This window comes from Cyprinodon tularosa, unplaced genomic scaffold (genome assembly GCF_016077235.1).
Source record: "Cyprinodon tularosa strain WSP-4 unplaced genomic scaffold, ASM1607723v1 ctg493, whole genome shotgun sequence".
Classification (NCBI taxonomy): domain Eukaryota; kingdom Metazoa; phylum Chordata; class Actinopteri; order Cyprinodontiformes; family Cyprinodontidae; genus Cyprinodon; species Cyprinodon tularosa.
In genome coordinates, this window is record NW_024039222.1 from 352,116 (window position 1) to 378,697 (window position 26,582).

Here is a 26,582-nt window from a genome sequence, read left to right on the forward strand (position 1 = left end):
AAAAATCTCAGCAACCTGTCTCAACAGTTTCCAGTTAATCCATTCAGGAGCTACGTGTGCAACTGTGCATGCTCCTGTTTGGATCCTGTTTTTCTGATTTCACCATCAAACTGAGGACCGTTTTCTGCAGGGCCTCCCTTCCTTTGTTAACGGTTTAGTTTAGGACAGAATATTGAAGTGAATTTGGGTTCAGGTAAAAGTTGCACTAGTAATAGTTGGGTTAAAGCATTCGTCTCCTTTAAAGAGCCCCTAATATCTGCAGCCTCTCTGGATGATAATCAGGGGAGAACCCTGCATTGGGCCTCCTCAGAGTAACCTAGTCTGCTTGGTAAAATGTCGCAAGTCGGGTAAATCCAACACGTTGCATCATCTTGCCCCGATACCGTGTAGTGTGCGGTGTCCACCACCCTAAGCTCTTTCAAATCAGATGCTGGAGTTTGGATTAGCTGGGAGACGCTGCACCCAAGGTGTCACCTTTCCTCCTCCATAAAACTACAGAAAATGACAGTGAATCACTTTCCTTTAAGTGTAAAAGTATAAAACGTTCTCCTGGCTTCTCTGTTTGCTCCATTAAAATATAAATATATAAAACTGTTTATAATTGGTACTTACATTAACTTAAATGATCAAAACTTTAAAAACAAGGTGCAAACCCAAGTAAAGCTCAGGGTTTTATGGCGGAAGCAATTAATCAGATTAATCAATTATCGAGTCTAAAACAAATATGAGACTGTAAAAGACTGTAAAACCTGCATTTAGCTGACAGAGCGACTCACTTAGAGCAGGATTTATACCAAGATTGTACAAAAAAACATAACATTGTGGATTTAACAGATAAAAAAATATTTTCATCTCTCAATCTGCATTATCAAGAACTCCTTAAGTGGAAATCTTAGTTTCATCTGGTTTAATTTCAAAGAAAAAAATACTTTAAGGAACCTTTGACTATCTGATTATAAATCGATTAATCTAAAAAATAATAAACAGACTAATCGACATGCAAAATAATCAATACTTGCAGCCCTTGTTTTAACCGGGATAATATTGGCATGTTTTTTATTTTTCGTGGTGACATAAGTTTTGTTAAAAAAAATGTTTTTCTCTTTTTGAACAGAAAAAAAAATTACCGTAGACAATAAAAAAAATTTTGGAAAATGAAAAGTTTTAAACCTGAAAAAACTGCTAAATTTCAATATTTTTGGATTGAAAGAAAAATATGTGAAAAATAATTAACGATTTCAATGCAACATTTAAAACAATTACAATAGCTGACAGTCATTTAATTTAAACCCCGCCCCCACGTTGAGGAACTATCTTAAAAAATAAAGTAATTGTGAACATTTCTTTTCCTTTTTTTGTTGTTAAAATAAAAAGCCTTTGAAAAATATTCATGGCCCATATTTAGCTCCATAGGTTGATGCATGCATGTTTTCACAGATTGAGCTCAGCAGCTGCTCCCTCTGTTTGCTGAACATTAACATTCGATTTAGTAAAAGTTTGCTTTTAGCTTAAATTGAGAATTGGTGACATTTATTATCAAAGTTTTAGTTTTATTATATGAATGGAAGAAAAAAACAATATCGGCCCAAAGAATACAGAATACATATCGGGGATCGGTTAGACCGATTTGAAAATAATCGCTATCGGCACTTCTACAAAATTTCAGCATGAAAGTCTTTGTCCTTTTTTCCTGCACTTCAAGCCTCCATTTTGGCGAGGAGGGAGGTTTCCTAATCCATTCATTGTTAAATTACGGCACCAAATGCTTAAATGCGACTCATTGAAGATGTTCTAAACTGATGATACTTTATTATTGTAGAGTTGTTTTAATAAACAACCAGGCAGGTATCCACGATATATTGGCTTTAATATCGATATCGGCCAATGTTGGTCATTTTTAAGCATATTATTAGTTTGATAAGAGAAAATGGGCCAATATTGACAACTGATGGTGAAGATTCTCAGTCATTCAGGTCATAGTCATTCCAAAAAAGTTTAAAATCAATCCACTGGACTTTGTTTCTAAGTTTGAAGACGTTCAATTCAACATTTCAGAAATAGTGTTGAGTTTGAAGCTTTATATAATGGCCCTAAAAACGTGTTTCGCCTTAGAAAACCCGTTTTTGGGCCGTCTTTAAGACAGTTCTTACCCGACAGCAATAACAAAACTAAATTAATCATCATGGATGATTTGTGTGAGAATGTGCTATTCTTATTTATTTGCTATTTATTTCTAATATAGTGTGTAATTGTGGGACAGTGATTTTATTTTATTTTTTTAAGCATATTGACTGATAGCACTTTTTAAAATTTCGTTGTTCTTTTGACAATGACAAAGAAAGATTAAAAAAACATGCAAATTGAACCAGAAAAACAGGTCCGCCCCTTTGGAATGGGGGTTATTTTGGGTTTCTTAGCCTGCAATGCCCCATACCTGTCTATGTCTCTGAAAGGGGGGTCGTTAAAGGGAATTGTTGGCCTGGCTGAATAGGTGAGGTCTTCTGTTCTCCTGTATGGGGTGGGGGCTGCGATGATAGCGGGAAGGAATCAACTCTATCGCTGCATTGGAGGTTTTTGAAAACTAACCACCCCCCCACACCGTTTAAGGTTGCTTTCTTAACTAGGGGTGGAACGGTTCACAAAATCCACGGTTCGGTTCACGGTTTCTGGTCACGTTTTTCGGTTCGGTTCGATACATGTTGATTGTTACCCCGAAATCCCATAAAATTGAATGCAATTAATGAAAAAATCCCCAAAAATGAATGAATTGTAATTATTTTTAATGATCCACGTAAATCCTGGATCATTTCCGCATGTTTTGCTGCTTTGAATTTAATCATCTGGTGCATGCTCTCTACCATCTCCAAGGAACTCAGAGCGGAGCGGACGGGAGCCACAGTGGAGGCTGTAGGCTTTGCTTTGAGCAGCCGGTCTGGAGCGCAGCGGGGCGGAGCGCTGATGCAGTATGAGGGATTTCAGGGTTAGCATGACATGTTGGTCGTGTTGCTGTTAGCATAAACAAAACGTGTTGCACAATGCTTCCACACTGTTGCACTTTTATCCACAGCTTTCTTTCCGCCGCCATCGTAGGTCACTCTAAATGCAAAGTGCTCCCATACAGCAGACCTATAAAGTGCTGCTGGCGCGTCTTCCAACTCCTGTTCTTTCCCACTCGCCATAACCACACAATTCTCCACAACAACTGATTTTTTTCTGCTACACCCGGCTACGCTGCTTCGCTTCTTCTTCTTCTTGTTTACTACTGGTGGTTGGCTTTGGTCGCAGTACCGCCCCCTTCTGCTCTGGAGTGTAAACGCTTCGCCTATGAGAGAAAGGAGCAGCGCATGAACCGAACGCAACACACGCGAACCGAACCGAGACAGTCGAACCGAACAGTTTTCAAACCGTTCCATCCCTATTCTTAACATCAATGCAGTATCTGGTATTGCGGGCTGTTAGGTTAGTTCTTTATTAGTCATGTGTATTACCCATCTGTTAGCCAGATTAGATGGGGAGGACAGCCTTCCTTCACATGGTGCATCACATTGTGTGTGCAGAGGCTACCTCATGAGGACAGACTTATTGTCTGTACAATAAGCGCAGGATGACGATACATCCTGGAGCCAGACTGATAAAGAAGAGCTATCTGTAATCCTGAGGTATTGACTATGGGTATTGCTGGTCGGATCGGGTATGCTCATTGACAGAACGCCGGTTTTTGTATTTGAAAGGACGCACACCATGGGAGACTCTTGATGATGCCCCATCATATGACCTTTTTTCAAGGTCATATGATGGGGCATCACCACCATAAGTTACTCCCATGGTGTGCGACTGTGCGTCCTTTCAAATACAAAGAAACGGATCACTGCTCGACACTCAACTGGCTCCATTCCTGACTTCATCAGTTCAAACACCTGTAAATCAGAAACCTCAATTAGCTCAGAGCTGTAATTTGCCACTTAATCTATGGAGATATAAATAAAAACACACAGATATTTTCAACTAGATCAAACAACTGGAAGTGGGTCATGAGCATTACAACCCTTGTATGACTAAAACGTTGCAAATAAATGCGTTCAGTGTGCAGGAGTCCCCTTTAAATGGTATTTAATACTTCCCTGGAGGTCTTTAATGGATTAGACTCTGAAATATTTGCATTTTATTTAGCAGAACAGCTAAAGCCAAGTTAGGCTGGATGGAGAGAAGCTCTGGTTGTGGAGATCACTGAGGTCTGGAGCTGCAGGTCGGATTTCAAAGAAACGTAGAAATTATATCAGGAAGCGTATCAGGAAGTCTGCAGCCGAAATATGTCATCCTTCCTCTTTTAAAGCAGAATATAAAGAACTTTGGCGTCAGACTGGAATAGCAAAACTTTTGATTCAAATCAGTGATAATGAAGCATCTTCTCAGTAAAACTGATATGTTTTATAATATTTACAGGGTGAGGCGGTTCGCAGAGCAAAAACTGATGATTGATCCTTAGAAAAAGGAAAAAAAAAACCTGAGTTTGAAGTTTGTTTTCTAAAGGAGGGCCACAGTGCTGCTCTTCTGAGAGAACAGGGGAGGAAACGCTCCCAGGAACGGCGGCTGCATTGCAACACTCGAACGATTCCAGTCTGCTCTCTCTGCAGAACAAAAACAATCTTTCTGGTCCAACTGGTTGATGTGCCAGTTACCAAAAACAAGCTTTGATTCGAAGGGATTAGCACCAGAAATCAGAAGATGTTTTTAACCAGTTAGGTTCCTTTTTTCACTAAGTAACAGCGTCTCTGTTTCATGTCAACTTTCCCCCCAAAATAACTAAACAAGAAACACAGAAAGCAGCTCTGCTGAAGCATCACATCATTCTGACTCCAACAGTAACTCTGTTTAACATCGATCCGACCACAAAGCTAACGCTCTCATTGCCACTGCATGACTTCACCCACCTATAAAAAAAAAACAACACTTCGCACTGTAGTCTTACGTCTTTGATTTGCAACTTCTTGACATCCTGTACGCCCCTGCACATGAGCGCCAGGCCGATCTGAGAAAAGAAACAGAGAGCCACTTTCTCTTCCTCCTTCCTACACATGACTGACTGCAGGGAGACACACACACACACACACACAGCAGCCGATTCCTCCACGTTTCTGTCAGATTAAACACATGCAGAGCCATGCATGCTGCACTGAGGGTGCGTTAGCAGACCAAACACCCTGCCTCCACTTTTAGCTCTATGATTGTAGGTCACTCTTCTTGTTGACTCAGCGCCGAATTAAGAGCACTGCTGTACACGACAGGAGTGCTACAGCTGCTTTACAGGATTTCACATCTTACAGGCAAACTACAGATGTTTTATTTAGGGCTGCAACTAACGAGTATTTTGAAAATCAATTAATCTGTTGATTATTTTTTATTTGAAACATTTTTATTAGTTCCATGTTTTTACAAAAGGAAAAAATAGAAAATTGTACACTGTGTTGCACTGATATCGATACCAGTATCAGGAGGGCCCAGATCAAGGCACTATAATGGTGGTATCGGTATCGGCGAGTACCAACAAATAGGACACCAATACCATTTAGAGCCAAAAGTTTCTTCAACTATTGTCTCCCATTCCAGGTAGGCAATAAAAAGTTCTACTGGATTCACTTTGTTTTAGTCTTTTTCCTGCTTCACAAAGGAAGGCAGCAGCTTGACAAAGCCATGATGGCAATTATTTTACATCCCAGTAGTCTGCAGTTCTTCATAGATACACACACAGATCAATTTCAAACAGATGGTATCGGTATGGGCCGATACTGCACAGCCAGGTATCGGTATCGTGGCCAAAGAATGGCTTTAGAGAAACACTACGCACAACCCATGTACGGAGGCATTAGTCCTCTATGCGGCCGACTCGAGTTCTAATCCTACCCATGGTCCTTAGCCGCATGTCTCATCCCTTCTCTATAATTCCCCTTTCCTGTCAGCCTACTGTCCAAAAAAAAAAAAAAAAAAAGAGCCACTAGTGCCGTTAAAAACTAGTGTTGCACCGATACCAATACCGGTATCAGGAGGGCCCAGATCCAGCACTATAATGGCGGTATCGGTATCGGCGAGTACCAACCAAGAGGGCACCAATACCATTTTGAGAGCCAAAAGTTTCTTCAACTATTGTCACCCATTGCAGGTAGGCAACAAAAAGTTCTACTGGATTCACTTTGTTTTAGTCTTTTTCCTGCTTCACAAAGGTAGGCAGCAGCTGGACAAACCATGATGGCAATTATTTTACATCCCAGTAGTCTGCAGTTCTTCATAGATACACATACATCAATTTCAAACTGATGGTATCGGTATGGGAAGATACTGCACAGCCGGGTATCGGTATCAGGGCCAAAAAATGGCATTAGAGAAACACTACGCACAACCCCATGTACGGAGGCATTAGTCTTCTATGCGGCCGACTCGAGTTCTAATCCGACCCATGGTCCTTTGCTACATGTCTCACCCCTTCTCTCGTTCCCCCTTTCCTGTCAGCCTACTGTCCAAAAAACAACAACAACAACAAAAAAAAGAGCCACTAGTGCCGTTAAAAACTGTTGTTGCATAGATCGCGATACCAGTATCAGGAGAGCCCAGATCCAGCACTAGAATGGTGGTATCGGTATCGGCGAGTACCAACCAATAGGGCACTGATACCATTTTGAGAGCCAAAAGTTTCTTCAACTATTGTCCCCCATTCCAGGTAGGCAATAAAAAGTTCTACTGATTCACTTTGTATTAGTCTGTTACCTGCTTCACAAAGGTAGGCAGCAGCTTGACAAACCACGATGGCAATTATTTTACATCCAAGTAGTCTGCAGTTCTTCATACCAGTATCAGGAGGGCCCAGATCCAGCACTAGAATGGTGGTATTGGTATTGGTGAGTACCAACAAATAGGGCACTGATACCATTTTGAAACCCAAAAGACTATTGTCACTCATTCCAGGTAGGCAATAAAAAGTTCTACTGGATTCACTTTGTTTTAGTCTTTTTCCTGCTTCACAAAGGAAGGCAGCAGCTTGACGAAGCCATGATGACAATTATTTTACATCCTAGTGGCATGCAGTTCTTCATATATACACACATCAATTTCAAACAGATGGTATCGGTATGGGCTGATACTGCACAGCCGGGTATCAGGGCCAAAAAATGGCAGCTCACCAAAGAGATGGGTTAAATCCAGAGAGTTCATTTTGTTGCTTTGTATTAGTGACAGTGTATTGACAATAAAGTTGAAGCCTATTCTAATCAATTATTAATCAGATTGCCAAAAGTTCCATAAATAAATGTTTTTATGAAATTAAATCAAATGAGTTCTTGACAGGGTTAGTTGAGGTTTGATGACCCAAACGCAGAGGCAGAAAGGCTGAGGAGATTTCTTGCAGCTAAATGGGGCAAAAAGTAAACAAAGGCAGGAATGCAAAAATCCAACTAATAATGAAAAGCAAACCAGAACTATGGAGACAAACACGAGGAGCCAGGGAGAGATGAGGAACGTAGACCACTGCATGGGAAGACAGCAAAGACAAGGAACCAACCAAGAGTGAGAGCAGAGGGAGAGCATATGTAGCTGACAGAGACAAAGGGAGGGCTAACGAGCAGACAAGGAGCAGGTGAAAGGAGACAACGAGGGAGCCAAGGGGAAAGGAACACACTCAAGAGGGCTACAGAGGACAACAGAAAAACATGAGAACTAACATAAATCTAGAAATTACAAAACTGGAATTAAACCAATAAAACTAGAAAATAGTGATGGGCAAGTGAAGCCTCATGAAGCAATGAAGCTTTCCAACACAAAGTGTTGAAAAAAGTTCATTACTCGATGCCTCATTCATCTCTCACTAGTGACATCTGCTGGTGAAACTGTAACAGCCTTGTTACTCAGTTGGATCATACTTCCAAATATTAGGAAATGCAATATTGTCACAAAGTTTTCATCAAACTCATGTTCAGTAAGAGGAGAATCCTATTCAATTGTCATGTTTTAATGATTAAAATGATTTGTAGCCAATCTAATCCTTGACCATCAGTGGTTTTCTTTTATGTCATGGACTTATTAGACAATGAAGATATGTGTTACTTTAATGTATTGAGAACTGAGTGACTATTGCTGTAGACTCTGTATACTTTGAGCTTGAAACTTGCTTCCTTAAAGACAGAATTTGTTTAAAATCATCTCTTCCTAGGAGTTCTAGTTCTGATTCTTAATATTAAGTAACACATAGAGTTTGCCTCTTCTAATGGCTTTTAGTCTGGTTTTGATGTGTGATTCTGATGCATCTCCTGGTTAAACAAAAGAAAATATAAAAATTTCTGGATTTTAGGTTTAATTGTTTTTATTTAGGAATAGGACTTTTTTCCCTGTTTCAGGTTTTAGACGGTTTCTTTGTCGGCTGAAGTGTGCTTATTGTCATGCATGGCCCTGTAATGCCTAATCATTGATGATGTGTTGTTGTTGTAGACCAACACCCTGTCACACAGCAAACATTTCACCTGAAATAAAAGGATGTGGAAGTTAACACAACGTTGCTATTAATGAGGGAAATGTCGTCAGATCTTGGGTAAACATTATACAAACCTTATTGTGATCTGTCATCTCATAATACCCCCACATATGAGAGGTGTTTGTCTTTTTTGACGGCTCCATTTCAACCACTGCTGATGAAAACTGTTCTGCTGATACCAAACCACCTACTACAACCCACGAAGCAACAGGATTCATCGCGCTTTTATTTTGAAAACCGACACGCCAAATGAAGCAGTCACGTGACCAATGCAATGCGAGGCCTCGTTTGTTGCCAGTCACGTGGTTTTCAACAAGACAACACAGGCCTCGAAGCGGGGCTTCATTGACACGCCCCCTTATTACTCGGTACAAGCCTCGAAGCCTGGCTTCAGATAGCCCATCACTACTAGAAAACAAGGAGCAAAGTAAAAAACAACAGAACCAAGACCATGACAGTTCTGGACAGAGCATATTAAAAGAAGAACCTTTTTATTTATTTTTTATTTTTTTACTTAAATGCAACATATTTATGTATTTTTTTAAATCTTGGTATAATTCCTGCTCTAAGTGTGTCGCTCTGTCAGCTAAAGGCATGTTTTACAGTCTCTATACACTTCAGTTAACGATTAATTTATTATTAAATTAGCTGACGAATATTTCAACAATCAATTAATCTAATTAATTGTTTCAGCCCTAATCGGGACATTAAGAGATTAGGAGTTAATTTGCAATATTAAGGAAATAATTTATAACCTGAGGTGGACAATCTGAGTTCAGAAGATAAAAGGCCTGTTTGTCCATAGGATGCATCCTAACTATGACCTATATGACTGAGAATCTTCCCCAGCAATGATATCTGGGTAGTTTCTTGGTGTGAAGAATACAGGTGTGTGTTTTACCTAAACCATGATGGAAAGACTTCAGCAATAATCTAAGGGGATCAATGGCTGATGTTTATCAGTGGGAGGAAACCTAAAAGGTAGTCATCAACCGAGAAACACCCTAAAAAGGTTAGAAAAAGTCCCCGTGAGTTCATCCTGAGGTCAGGCCGTGATTACTCAGGGAAAATAACCTCAGACTCTAAAGGTTTCAGTAAGCAAGTTTAATTTTAAAATGTTACCTTAGCACGGTTATAACTAAAAACTAAAACATCCCTGTATCTATCAACTGCTGAATTGGCATCACTTTGGGGAAAAACCCTGAAATTTTCTAGAAGAAGTCCTCAGGAAGGTACATCCAAGGACACGCTTCCCAGAAAAGGTTTGTTCCTTTTCTCTGAAGACTAAACCATAAATTATGGTAAAAACAAGAAAGATTTCAGCCGTACGAGCTCCTGAGGACAAAATGTTTTAAGAGAGAAAGCGAGCATGGAGCATGTTTAATGTCCAGAGAGAGAAGCTGTAATTTCTCACGTCTCTTTAGGATTACCACAACAAACCGTTAGTTTGCACAGATAGAATCAATGATACCGAGTTATGAAACCTACAGTAGCAGCCATTCAAAATGGCCCCTCTCAGCCAAATGGAAGCACACTTCCCTCCAACTCCCTGAGAAATTCCCTCCAACTTCCAGCCACTGCAGTGACCCCCACTTGCATATTTTTTTTACTCTGACTCCGCCCTTTCCCTGAATTACAGGGTCTGACCAGGAGATGGCGCTTCTCTTTAGATCTTAATGTCAACATATCATGAGTGAAAGAATATTTTAGTACAAAGATTGATGTTTAAAAAGGAATTGTAGGGGACAAGCCAAGGGCCAGCCAAGGACCAACCAAGGGCCAGCCAAGGACCAGCCAAAGACCAGACAAGGATCAGCCAAGGACCAGACAAGGACCAACCAAGGACCAGACAAGGACCAGCCAAGGACCATCAAAGTCCAACCAAGGACCATCAAAGACCAACCAAGGACCATCAAAGACCAACCAAGGACCATCAAAGACCAACCAAGGGCCAACCAAGGACCAGCAAAGTGCCAACCAAGGACCAGACAAGGATCAGCCAAGGACCATCAAAGACCAACCAAGGACCATCAAAGACCAACCAAGGACCATCAAAGACCAACCAAGGGCCAACCAAGGACCAGCAAAGTGCCAACCAAGGACCAGACAAGGATCAGCCAAGGACCAGACAAGGACCAACCAAGGACCAGACAAGGACCAGCCAAGGACCATCAAAGTCCAACCAAGGACCATCAAAGACCAACCAAGGACCATCAAAGACCAACCAAGGACCAGACAAGGACCAGCAAAGTGCCAACCAAGGACCAGACAAGGACCAGCCAAGGACCATCAAAGACCAACCAAGGACCAGACAAGGACCAGCCAGGGACCAACCAAGGACCAGACAAGGACCAGACAAGGACCATCCAGGGACCAACCAAGGACCAGACAAGGACCAGCCAGGGACCAACCAAGGACCAGACAAGGATCAGCCAAGGATCAGCCAAGGACCATCAAAGACCAACCAAGGACCAGACAAGGATCAGCCAAGGACCAGACAAGGACCAGCCAGGGACCAACCAAGGACCAGACAAGGATCAGCCAAGGACCAGACAAGGACCACACAAGGACCAACAAAGGATCAGCCAAGGAACTACCAAGGACCAGACAAGAACTAGCCAAGGACCCCACAAGGACCAACAAAGGATCAGCCAAGGAACTACCAAGGACCAGACAAGAACTAGCCAAGGACCACACAAGGACCAACAAAGGATCAGCCAAGGAACTACCAAGGACCAGACAAGAACTAGCCAAGGACCAGACAAGGATCAGCCAAGGACCAGTCAATGACCAACCAAGGACCGTTCAAGGAAAAAGGGGAATTCTGAATGGCTGCTACTGTACTACAGATCTGTAGTCAGTACTTATTGCTAAATACATTGCAAATATCTTCCAATCACAACATCAGTACTAATATATAGCAAAGGGCTGTTCGCAATGCAGTATATTAAGGTTGTCATAGTTTTTAACAATTCAAGATTCTTTTTGGCAATATTTCCAGTTAAACTAACTATAAATACTCTTATGAGTTGTTTTATATAATAAAAATGCACATAAATTACTTTAAGTATTGTTAAGGTTTATCAAGTGTAGATTAGCTTCAAGTTAGCTTGTGACTAGCTGCCCATTGCCCTGCTTTACATCATGTCATCTCAGGTCACTTTCCAGTTCACCAGATCATCCAGTCAGATTCAAAGTTTTCTATCTAAGGAAAACCAGCTGATTGCATCGACTCATTGACTCTTCAGCAATCCCTCACACTAAGCATGCTTGTAGCGACAGTGGAGAGGAAAAACTCCCTTTGAACAGGAAGAAACCTCCAGCAGAACCAGGCTCAGTGTGAGCGGCCATCTGCTGAGGCCCACTGGGGTTCAAGGAGACAGAAGCAGACATAGAAAAAGAAGCATAGATACAAAAGGCAACTGTCAACCAGCTCCACATGCGGCCCCGTCCAGGAAACACACAGCCAGGCAGACGAGCTCCGAGCCAGCTCCCATGTCAGAGGATGAAGAGAGCACATCCAGTTAGTCACAGTCAGAGAAACAGGACTACACTGGAAAACAGGCCAAGCTCCAACATCTAGAAACAAAGGTGTTGATGGCAGCAGCACAGCTGATATTTCTCTCCAGGATGGAGTCACAGCCAAACAGGGTGTAATTGATTAATTGTTAACAGGAGTATAGAGACTGTAAAATGATCTTAAAGACTTAAAATAAAATAAAAAAAAATACATCTGTCAATCAGCTCCATCCAGACTTCCACAAGTGGAAAAGTTTTAGTTACACCTGGTTTAACTTTGTAAAAAAAAAAAATCCTCTTCATTGATCCTTTGGCTACAATTATTAGTAAAGTATACAAAAAAAAAAATAACAGATTAACAAATTAGCATCGATTGCCTTGATTACTTTATAATCATAGTTCACAGCTTTAATTTAAATAGCCCTTCAAGTTAAGGACATCTTCCAGAAGGTGTGATTGAAATTAAAGTAGTTTTGTAAAATGTATGCCATTTATAACTTTTATTATAAAACTCGAGTGAGAAAAAGAAAATTTAATCAGATTTGGTAGGAAGAAAATCAGAAATAAAATATTTAATTCCCATCGCCCAGCTCGAGTTAGCACCATGAAAAAACAAATCCACAGCAGGCGTAGCAGAGAGGATGGACGGCCACCACCGTGCTTAATTGTTGAATCTGCTCCATTGAATAAATGTTACACCCTTTTTTTTTATGGTAAACTTATTAATAAGTGGGATACTGACATGTATGTAGTTCAGGGTATAATTTAGCCTCCATGTACCTCAGGGATAACAGCACTGTGCCCCTCCCCGGGGGTCCACACCCCCATTTTGGGACCCCAGGAGGTCTGCAACCTGCAGCTCCATCTATTATGGCTCTTAAAAGAGGCTCCAAAGGATATAAAGAACTAACTAATATACTTTAATAACAAACACCAGCCATAGGAGCTTTAGTGGTTTTTTTAATAAAGAATATTTTAACTGATTATTCACAAGAGAATGACATAAAAAGAACCAGAAATATGTTTTTAGAGTAATTGTTTTAAATAAACTTGGAAAAGATGTTGGACTCCACCTTTTGTCACCGATTCTGTTCAGGGTGTTGAGGGGATCTGATTTGGTGGCCTTAGGATTGCATTATTCGCAGATGATGTGGTTCTATTGGCTTCATCAGGGCGTGATCTACAGCCGAGCGTGAAGCGGCCGGGATGAGGATCAGTGCCTCCAAATCCGAGACCATGGTCTGGTGCCGGAAAACGATAGCTTGCCTTCTCCGGGTTGGGGAGGATGTACTGCCCCTAGTGGAGGAGTTTAAGTATCTTGGGGTCTTGTTCACAAATGAGGGGAAGATGGAGCAGGAGATCGACAGGCGGATTGGTGCGGCGTCTGCTGGGAAGCGGGTCCTGTACCGGTCTGTTGTGGTTCAGAGAGAGCTGAGCCAAAAAGCTAAGCTCTTGATTTACCGGTTGATCTACGTTCCTACCCTCATCTATGGTCATGAACTCTGGGTCATGATTGAAAGAACGAGATCCCGGATCCAAGCGGCTGAAATGAGTTTTCTCCGTAGTGTGTCTGGGCTCTCCCTTAGAGATAGGGTGAGAAGCTCGGTCATCCGGGGAGGACTCAGAGTAGAGCTGCTGCTCCTCCACATTGAGAGGAGCCAGTTGAGGTGGCTCGGGCGTCTGGTTAGGATGCCTCCTGGACGCCTCCCTGGTGAGGTGTTCCAGGAACGTCCCACCGGGAGGAGGCCCAGGGGGAGACCCAGGACACGCTGGAGGGACTAGGTTTCTCTGCTGGCCTGGGAACGCCTTGGGATTCCCCTGGAGGAGCTGGACCAAGTGGCTGGAGAGAGGGACGTCTGGGCCTCCCTACTGAAGCTGCTACCCCCGCGACCCGACCCCGGATAAGAGGAGGAGAGAGGGAGGATGGATGGATGGATGGATGGATGGATCATTATTTTAAAAAGGTAAATATACCAATACACTTTTGGTTGTTTAAGATGCCCCAGATTTCCTACGACAGGTATTTAATAAAAATAATAGGTTCTGTTTAATTAGATAATTATTTCATATTTTGCGGCTCTAAATGACTTTTCCCTAGTCGGACACTTGGAATAAAGGCTCTTTGGATATGAAAGGTTGCAGCCCCCCACATTTCACATGAAAATTGTTGCTTTTGTATTTTAAAAATGACCTCTGCAGCAGCAGTGAAGCCTGCATAGATATCCACCCAACCAGAAAGCACAGAGCTTCAATTCACTTTAGAATGTTAGGAATTCTTCTCTGAGCTGCAGATGCAGCCTTTAAAAGCTATGATTGCACTTTAAACATAGTTTAATTTCCCTTTGGCAGTTAATGAAGGATTTTGGAATGAGGTTGGACACATAAATGTGGCGACTGGGGATAATTCAGTTACAGCATCTGTTGGTTCCCAAGTTTAAAACGTTTCATCCGGAGCCACAAAATGCACTGGAATATAAAGCTGTAAGAGACAGAGGGAGCCTGTGTCCCAGCAGACTCCCTCAGAAAGGGACATTTACAACATTCTGGAGAAGAGGGGAAAGAAATAGCTGCAGCTGGCTGATGCAACTTCCTGCTGATGTCTGCAGAAAATGGTAAACATGATTTTTTTTAAAAAAAGATTGAACAACTTTTACTTAAACTGCAAAAACATAAATTTACATTAATAAAAAAAATTCTTACAAGTAAAATCATAACAACAAAAACATAAATAAAAAAAGAAAGAAATGCCAATAAAAACCCTGTTACTTTTAGTACAAAAAACACTTGAAATATTTGAATAATTATAGAAAATAAACAAAATGACCAGTCATCCTCCTCTGATTAAATTGCAGTTGTGAGGAAAAAAAGATCATCATGATAAACTATAAAAATATATCAGATTTCCGATGCAACTCATACTACTTGCATTGCAAAAAGTAAAATGAAAAAACTGCAAAAAGCAAAATGAAAACAAAAGCAAAGAGCAAAATGCAAAAAGTGTAAAAAGCTAAATTAAAAAAACTGCAAAAAGCAAAATGAAAACAAAAGCAAAGAGCAAAATGTAAAAAGTGTAAAAAGCAAAATGAAGAAAATGCAAAAAGTAAAAAATAAACAAAGAAAACAAAGAAAAAAAAGACTGACCTCGAATTAGACATGGAAAAACAACAACAATCTGAGCTCTGATATCGCGACGCCTTCTGGAAATCATTAAGGGACGGAGAAGAATTTGTTTTAGTAAAATAAAATAACAACCGGGGTTGATTAAACATTATTTGAATCGTGTTTCTTATACCTCAGGGAACACATCGTAAAGATCAGACCAGTTGGTGTCTGCAAACCCCCTCTATGGCTTTGTCAGAGGTATAGCCTCTGACATAGCTTTTTTTTATCTCTAAACACAAAATCCCCGAACATTTCAAACCAAACAGACCCTTAGACAGAGACTAGTTCATCCTAAAGACCAAATCTGAGCAGAGTGGTGTCTGCAGTTCAATGCGGTGAGGAATGCTCTGATCATTATTTTGGAGAAACCAAACAGACACCCTCCTCTGGACAAGACTATGCGGTCCATCTACACCTTATGGACAAAGGACATTCTTTGGAGGACCAGAATGTTCACATTTTGGACAAAGAAGACAGGTGGTTTGAGAGGGGCGTGAAGGAAGCCATCTATGTTAAGAAAGAAAAACCAACCTTAAACAGGGGGGTGGGCTGAGATTTCAGCTTTCATAAACCTTCAATGCAGCGATAGAGTTGATTCCTTCCCGCTATCATCGCAGCCCCAACCCCTTTACAGGAGAACAGGAGACCTCTCCTATTCATCCAGGCCAACTATTCCCTCTAACGACCCCACCCTGACATTTTGAATTGAAAAAGCTTCCTGGATGGAAGAGAAACGTCTTGAAACTTGGAAACAACATCAAGTGAATTGTTTTTGAACTTTTTTGGTATAAAAAATTTGCTTTGCAGGTGTTTTTACTTTCCTTCTATACAGCAAAGTCAACCTTTGCTATCGCTAATGAAATGTTTTGCATTTTTGCGCATAGATTTTTACGGTAACGAGAATTTACAAACATGCCATATATTAGCAAATATAAAAAATGCTTTGATGATATTTGGGATGGTGTATTTTTTAATATTTGAGTTAGCACAGTCGCTATTGCTAGTCAAAGCTTTCTATACATTAGCTAACGATAATTAGCATGAGCTAATGTGCAAAATATTAGCAAATATAAAGAAACTTTTGATAATCATTAAATAGTATTTGCATTTTTTTTTTTTTTTGGGTTACTATAAATTGACATATCGGTCTCCGCCAGTCACATGACATTTGTTGCTAAGACGCCATTTTAGGTGGAAAAGGCATAGTGTAAACAACCGCAGCATAGCTAAACGAAGGACTAAAGGCCCGTTAACATAGCAGCCTGTCCAAGATAAGTCATTACAGTTAACATAAGCCTGAAAACAGGGGCGGATTTAGGAAAATCGGTCTCAGCCAGTCACGTGACATTTGTTGCTAAGACGTCATTTTAGGTGGAAAAGGCGTAGTGTACCGCGCCCGAGGTAAACAATTGACGTCACTTGGCGGAGACCAATTAGCAAATATGCAAAATATTTTGCTAATATTTTTGTTAGCATATTTGAACACAAGTACTAATTCTAACCCAAATATTAGCATTAGCATTAGTGGAACCGTTCATCCGTTTCTATTTGCATGTTTTCTAAACTAAAACCAGGCTTTGTTGGGCTGCTGGATAAAACCTGGAACTCAACGCTATTTCTGACATTTGGAATTGAAAAAGCTTCCTGGATGGAAGAGAAACGTCTTCAAACTTGGAAACAAAGTCCAGTGGATTGATTTTTTACTTTTTTGAATGATAAATTTCCTTTCCAGAAGTTTTTACTTTCCTTCTATACAGCAAAGTCAACCTTTGCTGACGCTAATAAAATGTTTTGCATTTTTGCGCATATATTTTTACGGTAACGAGAATTTACAAACATGCCATATATTAGCAAATATAAAAAATGCTTTGATGATATTTGGGATGGTGTATTTTCCAATATTTGAATTAGCACAGTCGCTATTGCTAGTCAAAGCTTTCTATACATTAGCTAACGATAATTAGCATGAGCTAATGTGCAAAATATTAGCAAATATAAAGAAAATTTTGATAATCATGAAATAGTATTTGTATTTTTTTTTATTTGGGTTACTATAAATTGATATATTAGCAAATATGCTAAATATTTTGCTACGATTTTTGTTAGCATATTTGAACACAAGTATTAATTCTAACCCAAATATTAGCATTAGCATTAGTGGACCTGTTCATCCGTTTCTATTTGTATGTTTTCTAAACTAAAACCAGGCTTTGTTGGCCTGCTCGATAAAACCTGGAACTCAACGCTATTTCTGACATTTGGAATTGAAAAAGCTTCCTGGATGGAAGAGAAACGTCTTCAAACTTTGAAACAAAGTCCAGTGGATTGATTTTTAACTTTTCTGGTATAACAAAATTTGCTTTCCAGGAGTTTTTACTCTCCTTCTATACAGCAAAGTCAACCTTTGCTAACGCTAATGAAACATTTTGCATTTTTGCGCATATATTTTTACCATAACGAGAATTTACAAACATGCCATATATTAGCAAATATAAAAAATGCTTTGATGATACTTGGGATGGTTATTTTTTAATATTTGAGTTAGCACAGTTGCTATTGCTTGTCAAAGCTTTCTATACATTAGCTAACGCTAATTAGCATGAGCAAATGTGCAAAATATTAGCAAATATAGAGAAAATATTGATAATCATTAAATAGTATTTGTATTTTTTTTATTTGGGTTACTATAAATTGATATATTAGCAAATATGCTAAATATTTTTGCTAATATTTATGTTAGCATATTTTAACACAAGTACTAATTCTAACCCAAATATTAGCATTAGTGGAAACCTTGATCTGTTTCTATTTGCATGTTTTCTAAACTAAAACCAGGCTTTGTTGGGCTGCTGGATAAAACCTGGAACTAAACGCTATTTCTGACATTTTGAATTGAAAAAGCTTCCTGGATGGGAAGAGAAACGTCTTCAGACTTGGAAACAAAGTCCAGTGGATTGTTTTTAACTTTTTTAGAATAACTATGACCATCAGCATCTGCTTGCCTTTTATTGTTAGACACTTTTATCAAACTTTTATCTATACACCTTCAGTAGTGGATTATTTAGTGAAAGGTCATGTAAAGGAAGCCGCCTTTCTCCTATTGGATGAATGAGGAACATCCTGTCCAGGTCACAGTCCAACAGCCGCTTTATGAAGCTTTTATCAAGCCCTTTATTCCTCAGACACTCATCATGCTGTCATGTCTACAGTACAGCCTGTTTTTGTGCAGTTAGTGGCCTTAAACAGCTTCAGGACTCGTCACCTGTTGGTCGTGTTCCTAAAATTCTATGAGCTTAAGAAAAACGGGGCTTTATAAAAGCTGATTAACAGTTTATTTCATTTATTTTTAATGAATGTTTGAATTACGATCTAATAATGAGGTAGAAGATTTGATTGGATGAACTTTGTTCTATAGCAGACTTTCCGGACTGATGGTTTTCCATCTTCATGATGTGAATCCCTTTAGTCATGTGCAAACAAAAACTATTTAAGGTCAGACCGCCATACGGAGTATTAGGGCCAGGCTAGAGATTTTTTTTTCCATCTGTTTTGAGAATAAAGTCGTAAAATTACGAGAATAAAGTCGTAAAATTACAAGAATAAAGATACAACGAGAATAGTCATAAAATTACGAGAATAAAGTCGTAAAATGACGAGAATAAAGTCGTAAAATTACAAGAATGAAGTCGTAAAATTACGAGAATAAAGTCGTAAAATTATGAGAATAAAGACACAACGAGAATAGTCATAACATTACGAGAATGAAGTCGTAAAATTACGAGAATAAAGTCGTAAAATTACGAGAACAAGGTCGTAAAATTACAAGAGTAAAGACACAACGAGAATAGTCATAAAATTACGAGAATAAAGTCGTAAAATTTCAAGAGTAAAGACACAACGAGAATAGTCATAAAATAACGAAAATAAAGTCGTAAAACAACAAGAATAAAGTCGTAAAATTACGAGAATAAAGTCGTAAAATAACGAGAATAAAGTCGTAAAATTACGAGAATAAAGTCATAAAATTACGAGAATAAAGTTGTAAAATTTCAGGAATAAAGTCGTAAAATTATGAGAATAAAGACACAACGAGAATAGTCATAACATTACGAGAATAAAGTCGTAAAATTACGAGAATAAAGTCATAAAATTACGAGAATAAAGTCGTAAAATTACGAGAATAAAGTCGTAAAATTATGAGAATAAAGACACAACGAGAATAGTCATAACATTACGAGAATAAAGTCGTAAAATTACGAGAATGAAGACGTAAAATTACCAGAATAAAGTCGTAAAATTACGAGAATAAAGTCGTAAAATTACGAGAATTAAGTAATAAAATTACGAGAATGAAGTCGTAAAATTACGAGAATAAAGTCGTAAAATTACGAGAATGAAGTCGTAACATTACGAGAATAAAGTCATAACATTACGAGAATGAAGTCGTAAAATTACGAGAATAAAGTCGTAAAATTACGAGAACAAGGTCGTAAAATTACAAGAGTAAAGACACAACGAGAATAGTCATAAAATTACGAGAATAAAGTCGTAAAATTTCAAGAGTAAAGACACAACGAGAATAGTCATAAAATTACGAGAATAAAGTCGTAAAATTACAAGAATGAAGTCGTAAAATTACGAGAATAAAGTCGTAAAATTATGAGAATAAAGACACAACGAGAATAGTCATAACATTACGAGAATGAAGTCGTAAAATTACGAGAATAAAGTCGTAAAATTACGAGAACAAGGTCGTAAAATTACAAGAGTAAAGACACAACGAGAATAGTCATAAAATTACGAGAATAAAGTCGTAAAATTTCAAGAGTAAAGACACAACGAGAATAGTCATAAAATAACGAAAATAAAGTCGTAAAACAACAAGAATAAAGTCGTAAAATTACGAGAATAAAGTCGTAAAATAACGAGAATAAAGTCGTAAAATTACGAGAATAAAGTCATAAAATTACGAGAATAAAGTTGTAAAATTTCAGGAATAAAGTCGTAAAATTATGAGAATAAAGACACAACGAGAATAGTCATAACATTACGAGAATAAAGTCGTAAAATTACGAGAATAAAGTCATAAAATTACGAGAATAAAGTCGTAAAATTACGAGAATAAAGTCGTAAAATTATGAGAATAAAGACACAACGAGAATATTCATAACATTACGAGAATAAAGTCGTAAAATTACGAGAATGAAGACGTAAAATTACCAGAATAAAGTCGTAAAATTACGAGAATAAAGTCGTAAAATTACGAGAATTAAGTAATAAAATTACGAGAATGAAGTCGTAAAATTACGAGAATAAAGTCGTAAAATTACGAGAATGAAGTCGTAACATTACGAGAATAAAGTCATAACATTACGAGAATGAAGTCGTAAAATTACGAGAATAAAGTCGTAAAATTACGAGAACAAGGTCGTAAAATTACAAGAGTAAAGACACAACGAGAATAGTCATAAAATTACGAGAATAAAGTCGTAAAATTTCAAGAGTAAAGACACAACGAGAATAGTCATAAAATAACGAGAATAAAGTCGTAAAACAACAAGAATAAAGTCGTAAAATTACGAGAATAAAGTCGTAAAATAACGAGAATAAAGTCGTAAAATTACAAGAATAAAGTCATAAAATTACGAGAATAAAGTCGTAAAATTATGAGAATAAAGACACAACGAGAATAGTCATAACATTACGAGAATAAAGTCGTAAAATTACGAGAATAAAGTCAAAATTACGAGAATAAAGTCGTAAAATTACGAGAATAAAGTCGTAAAATTATGAGAATAAAGACACAACGAGAATAGTCATAACATTACGAGAATAAAGTCGTAAAATTACGAGAATGAAGTCGTAAAATTACGAGAATGAAGTCGTAAAATTACCAGAATAAAGTCGTAAAATTACGAGAATAAAGTCGTAAAATTACGAGAATGAAGTAATAAAATTACGAGAATGAAGTCGTAAAATTACGAGAATAAAGTCGTAAAATTACGAGAATGAAGTCGTAACATTACGAGAATAAAGTCATAACATTACGAGAGCGAAGTCGTAAAATTACGAGAATGAAGTCGTAAAATTACGAGAATAAAGTCGTAAAATTACGAGAACAAGGTCGTAAAATTACAAGAGTAAAGACACAACGAGAATAGTCATAAAATTACGAGAATAAAGTCGTAAAATTTCAAGAGTAAAGACACAACGAGAATAGTCATAAAATAACGAGAATAAAGTCGTAAAACAACAAGAATAAAGTCGTAAAATTACGAGAATAAAGTCGTAAAATAACGAGAATAAAGTCGTAAAATTACGAGAATAAAGTCATAAAATTACGAGAATAAAGTCGTAAAATTACGAGAATAAAGTCGTAAAATTATGAGAATAAAGACACAACGAGAATAGTCATAACATTACGAGAATAAAGTCGTAAAATTACGAGAATAAAGTCAAAATTACGAGAATAAAGTCGTAAAATTACGAGAATAAAGTCGTAAAATTATGAGAATAAAGACACAACGAGAATAGTCATAACATTACGAGAATAAAGTCGTAAAATTACGAGAATGAAGTCGTAAAATTACCAGAATAAAGTCGTAAAATTACGAGAATAAAGTCGTAAAATTACGAGAATTAAGTAATAAAATTACGAGAATGAAGTCGTAAAATTACGAGAATAAAGTCGTAAAATTACGAGAATGAAGTCGTAACATTACGAGAATAAAGTCATAACATTACGAGAGCGAAGTCGTAAAATTACGAGAATGAAGTCGTAAAATTACCAGAATAAAGTCGTAAAATTACGAGAATAAAGTCGTAAAATTACGAGAATAAAGTCGTAACATTACGAGAATAAAGTCATAACATTACGAGAACGAAGTCGTAAAATTACGAGAATGAAGTCGTAAAATTAACAGAATAAAGTCGTAAAATTACGAGAATAAAGTCGTAAAATTACAAAAACCTGGTACGCTATGTAAAACACCAAAAAGTAAGTAATTAAATATTTTTTTGTGCATGACACACCTACACGCCTGTTGAGATTTTTTGTACAAAACTAAAGGGATAAACAAAAGAGATAAATGAGTATTGACTATGGTTAAGCTGGTCTGACCAGGTATGCTCATCTGACAGAACACCAGTATTTTTAAAGCCGATTCCAAAATCAATTTTTTTGACATAGGTCCAATTTTTTGATTTTTGGGAGGCCGATCTTTAAAGCTGATATTTCTTTCTTTTCCTCCGTTCAGATGGTAAATATTATTCTATGCATCCGTTTTTAGTAGAGGTCCTGTATCACCCTCTGAAAAAGCAACTCGATCCCATCTTCTTCTTCCAGATATCAGCTGACAGAGGAACCCGGCAGAGTGCCAGGGTTCCACCACCTCAGCAGATCAGCTTCTGCAGGCTAAGCAACAAATTATCCTTCATTACGGTGAACAAAGACTCTGATTGCACCAAACTCCAGGTTCCCTCCTGTGCAGAGAAACCACAGCCGTGCCCACAGACGCTGGAGGGAATATTTACAGTTCCTCTGCACTTTTCCACCCGGACGTTTACAAGGCAGGTAAACATCAACATCAGCACAAAAAGCTGGGCGAGCAGGAGCTCCAGATGTGCAACAACATCAGCATTGTTATAGAGACACCATGCAGCAGACAGGGGGCGGTGCAACACGTGCTCACAACACAGCTGCTGATTCAGACCGGCCCACAGCTGGAATGTAGGATTGTTTTTCTTATATTCAAATTTAATAAAATCTAATTTAAAACCGTGGATAAATGTAACATTTTCATTTCTGGAGATTTCATCTTTATTTACTCAGGAATTATGTGATCAGTTTTACCTCCTGAGGAAGAAGATTGTTTAAATACTGAATGCAGCTGCAGCTTTGTCAATGCAAAAGTAAATCAATAAATAAAGTTATATATACCAAAAAAAAAAAGATTAAATAAAACTAAATTGCCAATCCAAACCTTTATTTACATCGCAAAAACTAAAAATTTAATTTTAATAAATTAATCAAAATATTCTGTTGGCATCTGTTTTACTTATATTGAAAAATTAAAAAGATACATTAGAAATTAATTAAAATAATATAGACATAATAAATATACCACTGAACCTGTTCTACTAACATCGCAAAAAACATCAAAAAATAACTAAAAACATGGGAAAATACAAAAATAAATAAAAACCGCCAATGCTACTTTTGTACTTATACTGCAAAAAAAATAAAATGAAATGTTAAAATATGTAAATAAATAAAACTAAATCACCAAAATCTTCTGCTTCCATTGCAGAAAATTAATAAAAACAAACATTTTATTCAATTAAAAAGAAAATAATAAAACAAGCATGCCTAGCTAAGCTCTTCTACTCAGTTTTCAAAAATTAAACATAAAAAACTCAAAATATTAATTAAAATTGTAAAAAAAAAAAAAGAAAACTAACTCTTGTAATTATATAAAAAGGTAAACTAGTATAAAAATAGCCAAATCATCTGCATCCATTAAAATAATATAGACATAAGAAATATACCACTGAACCTGTTCTACTTACACTGTAAAAAAAACATTTAAAAATAAACAAAAACATGGAAAAATACAAAAATAAGTAAATAAAAAATGCAAATGGAACCAACCAATCAGAAGAAGAAATAAAACTAAATCCATTTTGTATGGACCAGAGCCCAGAATCCTCCACCTGAGAAACTAAAACTTTCCACCATCCTGAGCTGAGCCCGCCTGCACTGCGCTCCATCAGACACTCATCCCTTTAACACCAAACTGGCGCGTGCAGAAGCGCAAACGACCAAAAGTCTGCAGCTCCTCCACATGCGCGCGCGCACACACCCTCTCACACCAACGCATGAGGAGTGTGGTCACGTCACGGTCCTCACACACACTTCACCGATGGTCCGACTGATGATTCTGGGCTTTCAGCAGCGACTCTGTTCCAACTTGCCTGTTTCTCTCTATCAAAACACAGAAGAATGCGGCAGAACTGCGCAAAAACAAGAAAAAAAAAACAACCTCCAATCTAAGCGTCTGAGATCAGCTTCACATCAGAATCCTGGATGTTTCCCATCAACACTGACCGACTGATTAGATGTTTTACTCTCAGCTGAACTTCACAACACAGGAGGGACGTTTTCACACAAAGCCTTAGAGTTGCGACTAATGGCAGCAGAAGAGAAATGCGCAGAATAAATGCGCAGAATAACGGCGCGTTTGGTTTGTTTCACTCACCCAAACTGTTGGTGGAGGAATCCATTCTCCAATGTCTCCGCTTCAGCCTGAAAAGTGCAGTTTGTTTGGATGCAGAGTCAACGTCAGACTACGGTGACTTTTCCATGCTGAGAGCGAGAGAGGGAGGAGTGTTGCGCAGCTACACGCACGCGGCTGCGCGTCAATCTGCGAAAACTGCGCGAAGAGCAAACCCCGGAAACGCGTTTTCCCTCTAAATAAAACCCCTGCGCTGTATTGAGTCCATAGCAAGTAATTTTAAAAGCGTTTTAAAAAGAATAACGCGTAATTTCTATCTGAAAGTTTGAAAAAAATATAATTTATTCTCATTACCGGTTTCCCTCCAACTAGAATGCATCTTTCACTGCAAAATAAATTGATTCTGAAACTGAAATAAACCCTAAAAAAAAATAAACCCCCAACTTTTGAATCGTCATGAATGCAAGGGTGTGTATTAGTTAGCCTTTGTCGCCACCATCCGACGCTGAGCGGTACTGCAGCCTTTACATTTGTGGCTGCAGGATAAAATGTCAGACTTTAAATATATATTTCATGGGTATTCAGCTTATTATGAGAAAATAAGGAAGATTTTTATTAGTTTAAATGATCTTTAAATGCAATTATTCTAAGAACCATAAGAAGACCCATTCCTCCTGCAATGTTTTTGTGGCAATGCAGGGATTGCAGCTTGCTGTCTGATCACGGATTTTCTTATTAAACAGTTGTTATGATGTTTGCAAAACAGCTTTAACATTTAAATCTTATTTTATTTTAAATGAAAAATCCACAAATTAAAAGAGATTTGAAATGATTGAGAGGCAGGCCACTCAATCATTTCTGAGGATTTTTATCTCTTGTCATTTGGTTGGAAAGAATGTCCTTTGTTTCACCGATTTACAAAAATATCAGCATCCCATAGAAGAAAATGTCATACTTTTTTTGCAAATATAAAAAGTTTTAGTTTTTTTTAATCCTAAAAGACAAATAAAACATCAGTTATTTAAAAATGTAAATAAATGTTCTTGCTATTGTTAAATCCAGAATAGAATCTAAAATCCTCCTTCTCACATATAAAGCCTTAAATGGCCAAGCTCCATCTGATATCAGAGATCTGATTGTTCCTTATGTTCCTAACAGAGCACTTCGCTCTCAATCTGCAGGTTTACTAGTGGTTCCTAGAATTTCTGAAAGTAGAATGGGAGGCAGATCTTTTAGTTCTCAGGCTCCTCTCCTGTGGAACCAACTACCAGTTTTAGTCCGTGAGGCAGACACCCTGTCTACTTTTAAGGCTAGGCTTAAAACTTTCCTTTTTGATAAAGCTTCTAGTTAGAGTGGCTCAGGTTATCCTGATCTATCTCTATAGTTCTGCTGCCATAGGCTTAGACTGCTGGAGGACATAGGGACCCCTTTTTCATCATTCTGCTTCATTCTATCTCTATTCTCCCACTCTGCAGAATCTGTTAGTTCAATCTCTAACGTTCTGCTCTCCCTGCTTTTTCTCATAGTAGCTTCATCTGGTCTGTTCCTGTTTGGCTGTGACTCCATCCTGGAGAGAAATATCAGCTGTGCTGCTGCCATCAACACCTTTGTTTCTAGATGTTGGAGCTTGGCCTGTTTTCCAGTGTAGTCCTGTTTCTCTGACTGTGACTAACTGGATGTGCTCTCTTCATCCTCTGACATGGGAGCTGGCTCGGAGCTCGTCTGCCTGGCTGTGTGTTTCCTGGACGGGGCCGCCTGTGGAGCTGGTTGACAGTTGCCTTTTGTATCTATGCTGCTTTTTCTATGTCTGCTTCTGTCTCCTTGAACCCCAGTGGGCCTCAGCAGATGGCCGCTCACACTGAGCCTGGTTCTGCTGGAGGTTTCTTCCTGTTCAAAGGGAGTTTTTCCTCTCCACTGTCGCTACAAGCATGCTTAGTGTGAGGGATTGCTGAAGAGTCAATGAGTCGATGCAATCAGCTGGTTTTCCTTAGATAGAAAACTTTGAATCAATCTGACTGGATGATCTGGTGAACTGGAAAGTGACCTGAGATGACTTGATGTGAATTGTTGCTATAGAAATAAATTGAACTGAATCAAAGGTGATGTCTTTAATCCAGAGACTCGTATGACATTAGAGGCTCTGTGAAAACTTT

General features: G+C 38.3%; 1 protein-coding gene across 1 annotated transcript in view; it reads right to left on the reverse strand.

Annotated features, from left to right (window-relative positions):
* Positions 1-24,581, reverse strand: part of eml3 (EMAP like 3) — a 135,236-nt gene extending 110,655 nt beyond the window's left edge. The window contains exon 1 of the mRNA XM_038302526.1: positions 24,454-24,581. Within this exon, the coding sequence (XP_038158454.1) occupies positions 24,454-24,478 (25 nt within the window). The 5' untranslated portion in view covers positions 24,479-24,581. The remainder of the gene's footprint in view (positions 1-24,453) is intronic.
* Positions 24,582-26,582: the final 2,001 nt, after the last annotated feature.